Source organism: Corvus brachyrhynchos, unplaced genomic scaffold (assembly GCF_000691975.1).
Source record: "Corvus brachyrhynchos isolate BGI_N302 unplaced genomic scaffold, ASM69197v1 scaffold114, whole genome shotgun sequence".
NCBI lineage: Eukaryota > Metazoa > Chordata > Aves > Passeriformes > Corvidae > Corvus > Corvus brachyrhynchos.
In genome coordinates this window covers 3,052,047-3,056,417 of record NW_008238337.1, presented here as the reverse complement: position 1 = coordinate 3,056,417, position 4,371 = coordinate 3,052,047, and the positions used below count along the sequence as shown (strand labels likewise).

Sequence of the window (4,371 nt, the reverse complement as noted above, 5' to 3'; positions counted from 1 at the left end):
TGGGGCACCGATGGGGTCATTGAGAGTGGCACCGATGGGGCACCGATGGGGCAGCGATGGGGTCATTGAGAGTGGCACCGATGGTAGCACCGATGGGGTCATTGAGAGTGGCACCGATGGGGCACCGATGGGGTCACTAGCAGTGGCACCGATGGTGGCTCCGAGGTGATCTTGCCCCTCCACTCGAGCCTGGGACATCGGCAGTGCTGAGTGCAGTCCTGGGCTCCTCAGGACAAGAGGGAAGGAGCTCCTGGAGAGGGTCCAGCGCAAGGCAAGGAGAAAATGAAGGGTCTGGAGCATCTCTCTTACGAGGAGAGACTGCTGGAGCTGTCTGCAGAACAGAAGACTGAGAGGGGATCTCATCAATCCATAAAAATATCTCCAAGGGCTGCCAGGAGGATGGTGCCAGACTCTTTTTGGTGGTGTCCAGTGACAGGATGAGGAGGAATGGCCATAAACTAAAACACAGGAAGTTTCACCTCAACATGAGAAAGAACTTTCCATTAAGGGTGGCAGAGCACTGGAACTGCCCGGGGAGGTGATGGATTCTCTCTCTGTGGAGCCCATCCAGCCCCACTCCCTGGCCTTGGACACTTTCAGGGGCAGAGCAGCCACAGCTTCTCTGGACAACCTGTGCCAGGGCCTCCCCACCTTCTGAGTAAAGAATTTCCCCCTAACACCTAACCCAAATCCACCCTCTTTGAGTTTTATTCTACCAAGCCCTACCCAAGAATCATTACATTTGAGAAAAGATTTATTATTTAAAAATCCACTTCCAGCAAGCTCCTAGATGCCATTATTATCTTCTCTAGGCTTTGAGTGGGGTATATATATAAAATAACAATCATAGGTTGCAAGAACTGAAAGCTTTTAACCAGATTACATTAAAGAAACCCCAGCAGTACAAACCTGACCAAGGCTTCAGGAAAGCTTTACATAAGAGCACACAGGGCCAAGAATAAGGCAGGCCTTTGCCAAAAAGAGGAACAGACGAAAGTGGCTGAAAATAAATATGGAAAACAAATCAAATTTACCCCTAGAAAGGGTTGGATGCAATCTGCTAATTTCTGCAGGAATGATCTATTTTTGGAGCAAATAATATACAAGAACTGGGTTAAAAAAAAATGGTGTGTAATTGGCACGTGAATGGCACAGTCCTGGCAGCTTCAGGAGTAAGAGCAGATACTTCACACAGCCCAACTTCTGGATTTGCATTGACACCATATTTTAATTCAAAATCAGGTCACCTTTTTTTCAGAAATGTTTATGCTCCTTGACAAGCTTTAGATATGCTCTGAACTTCTACACACGACTTAATAAAAAATGCCTTTTTTTTTGCAATGATAGCTTGCCATTTTAGTCAAAGCAACTGAAAAAATTGAAGAGACTTGTGAATACAACATTGGAGCTTGCAATGGCACATTCCTCATGCTTCTCATGCAAGAGATTGCTTTAAGACACCTTAAACATATCAGTACAGTTTGGTTTTTAAAAAGTTCTGTCATCTAAACTCTGTCGATTCAGAGTCACCCTTGAAGTACCAAGTTATACACATATTCTTGTTAACAAAATTAAATTAAAACATGAGAACTCCCCATGCAGTCACTGTACTGGGGTAAAAGCTGTCCCAAACCAAGCAAAACCCAACATTTTCCCTTTTTCTCTGTTAAGGATTTGCTAACAAGAAATCCTCCCAAACACAGATGTTTTAGGGAGTAACGTGGGACTGACGGAGCTGAGATCTGGTGACAGTGCTGGCAGCTGCACTTGCCACTCCTGCCTTAATTTGGGCAGATCTGGATGAATCATGTCCTTAACATGTGATTTGAGATGACTTTTACAGCATTAGTGTGCCCAGACAGTAACCACGCCAAGGGCTTTAAATGAGGATCTTTAACTCTGCCAGCTACTCCGTGGGTGAAAAGGAGCATTTCAAGAGGTTCTATTAATAAAAGCCTTGCCCTCGCTGAGCCTTCTGGACTGTGCCAAAGCAGCATTAAAAGATTTAAATCTATTACTGTGAGATGTCCCATTTCCTTCTGCCACCAAATAACAAGTGACAACGACTCGCTGCAGCTCCATAATCCCCCAAGGTTTCACACAGCGCCAGAGACAGAGGTAGAGGAGTGATTCTTCCCAGGAATATTAATTTGGTTTTAATTTAGCAATCTGCAAAATTTAATAGTAAAGTTAAAAAAGACAAACTTCATCACTGGGCTTTATCTGGGGATTTCAGGTTGGATATTAATGCCTGTAGGAAGAATCAGGGAATCACAGAATCAGAATGGTTTGGGTTGGAAGGCACCCTAAAGATCATTTATTTCCAACCCCCTGCCATGGGCAGGGACATCTTCCACTATCCCAGATTGCTCCAAGCCCTGTCCAGCCTGGCCTTGGACACTTGCAGTGATGGGACAGCCACAGCTCCTCTGGGCAACCTGTGCCAGGGCCTCACCACCCTCACAGGGCAGAATTTCTTCCCAATATCCCATCTAACCCTGCCCCCTGCCAGTGGGAAGCCATTCCCCCTGTTCTGTCACTCCATCCCTTGTAAATAGTTTCTCTCCGTATTTTTGTCGGCCCCTCCAGGCACTGGAAGGCCACAACTAGGTCACCCCAAAACTTCTCTTTTCCAGGCTGAAGAATCCCAGTTCTCTCAGCCTTTCCTCACAGGAGAAGTCCTCCATCCCTCTGATCATCCTGGTGCCCCCTCTGGCCTCCCTGCTGGGCACAGCCTATTTTAGATAAGATAAAAGATGACTTTTTCAACAGTGTTACCTAATCTTGAATTTAATACAATCAAAGTCATCTCTCACTGCTTTTTTGGAGAGCTGGTTTTTAGGCGTGAGAGCTGATTTAAATATATTTTTAAAGTGTATTTTAAATGTTCTCTCTGCACCACGCACTGAAGGATTGGCAGCAGAGTTCACACTTTGGCTTCAGAGCCTTGCACAGAAACATCAGAACCAGATGTTTGTCATTTCCTTTTCCCTCCCAGTCCTGCACAGGCCGGCTGCAGCCCAGCCTTTATGTCATCCCCCTCCCCTCCCTGCCCTGCCATGCCACCAGTTCCGTGTTTCTGCCCAGGCCACAGTGCTTTATTTTCAGGAAATGTCAGCAGATTGACCTTTATAACATAATAGCTGCTGTTACTTCCTGCGTTTTGTATTCAGATACAGCTCAATGAGTTCATTGAGGGCGAGGAAACGATCATTAATTACGCCAGCAGCAGCAAGCTGCAATGTTAAGTTTCTTAAATGTAAATGTATCCTAGAAAATTACTCCCCGCTTGATTTGCCTCCTCCTCCTCCTCTCACCACCCCCAGGCATGAATCAGGAGCAGCGCAATGGAAATCCCCGGGGACATGCAGATGTATAATAATATTGAGTTTTGTTTTGCTCTCACTTACAAAAATGAGAACTATTATAATAATTGGAGTATTTTCTTTGGGAATATGATGCCTTAATGAAGTACTTTAACAAGTTATTGAGAAAATAAAAACTTACATGTGGAAACATCTTTACGGCATCACAATTAACTTGCAGGAAATCCAGAGAAGAGCGAATTCACTCTGTGGTGTTCTCTGCAATAAGGAAATGCTCGTGTCAGAGTATGTAAAGTATTAGATAGGTGGGTTCATCTAAATTTTACTGTATAAAAGACGTAACTTTTTACCCCTTGGGGTGTTTGACTTGTGGAATCCTCCACTTTGCAGCCTGAGCAGAATAAACAATGTATCCTTTTTAAACCAGACTCTGTGTTGGCAACCCCACCAAGACACTGCCCAGGGTCATCTGTACCTCACCTGGCCTCTATTAATCACAGGATCGTTAAAGTTGGAAAAGCCTTCCAAGATCATCAAGACCAACCTGTGACCAATCACCAAACCCTAATCCAAATTGCCATGTCTACTTGTTTTTTGGACACTTCCAGGGCTGATTGACTCCACCACTTCCCTGGGCGGCCCCTTCCAATGCTTCACCACTCTTTCAGTGAAGAAATTTTCCCTAAAATGTCCACCCTGAGCCTCCCCTGGCGCAGCCTGAGGCCGTTCCCTCTCCTCCTGTCCCTGTTCCCTGGGAGCAGAGCCCGCCCCCTCCCCCGCTGCCCCCTCCTGTCAGGGACTTGTGCAGAGCCACAGGGGCCCCCCTGAGCCTCCTTTGCTCCAGGCTGAGCCCCTTTCCCAGCTCCCTCAGCCGTTCCTGGGGCTCCAGACCCTTCCTCAGCTCCGTTCCCTTCCCTGGACACGCTCCAGCCCCTCAATGTCTCTCTTGGCCTGAGGGGCCCAGAACTGACCCCAGGATCTGCGGTGCTAGCACATAGGGAAAATGTCTGTTCCCTAATCCAGCAGATAACTCCTCAGGGATGCA

At 46.5% G+C, this 4,371-nt stretch overlaps 1 protein-coding gene across 1 annotated transcript in view; it reads right to left on the bottom strand.

Annotated features, from left to right (window-relative positions):
- RNF34 (ring finger protein 34) overlaps positions 1-4,353 on the bottom strand; it is a 13,276-nt gene extending 8,923 nt beyond the window's left edge. The window contains exons 1-2 of the mRNA XM_017734799.1: positions 4,298-4,353; positions 3,508-3,584 (exon numbers count right to left, since the gene is read on the bottom strand). Of these exons, the coding sequence (XP_017590288.1) occupies positions 3,508-3,519 (12 nt within the window). The 5' untranslated portion in view covers positions 3,520-3,584; positions 4,298-4,353. The remainder of the gene's footprint in view (positions 1-3,507; positions 3,585-4,297) is intronic.
- Positions 4,354-4,371: the final 18 nt, after the last annotated feature.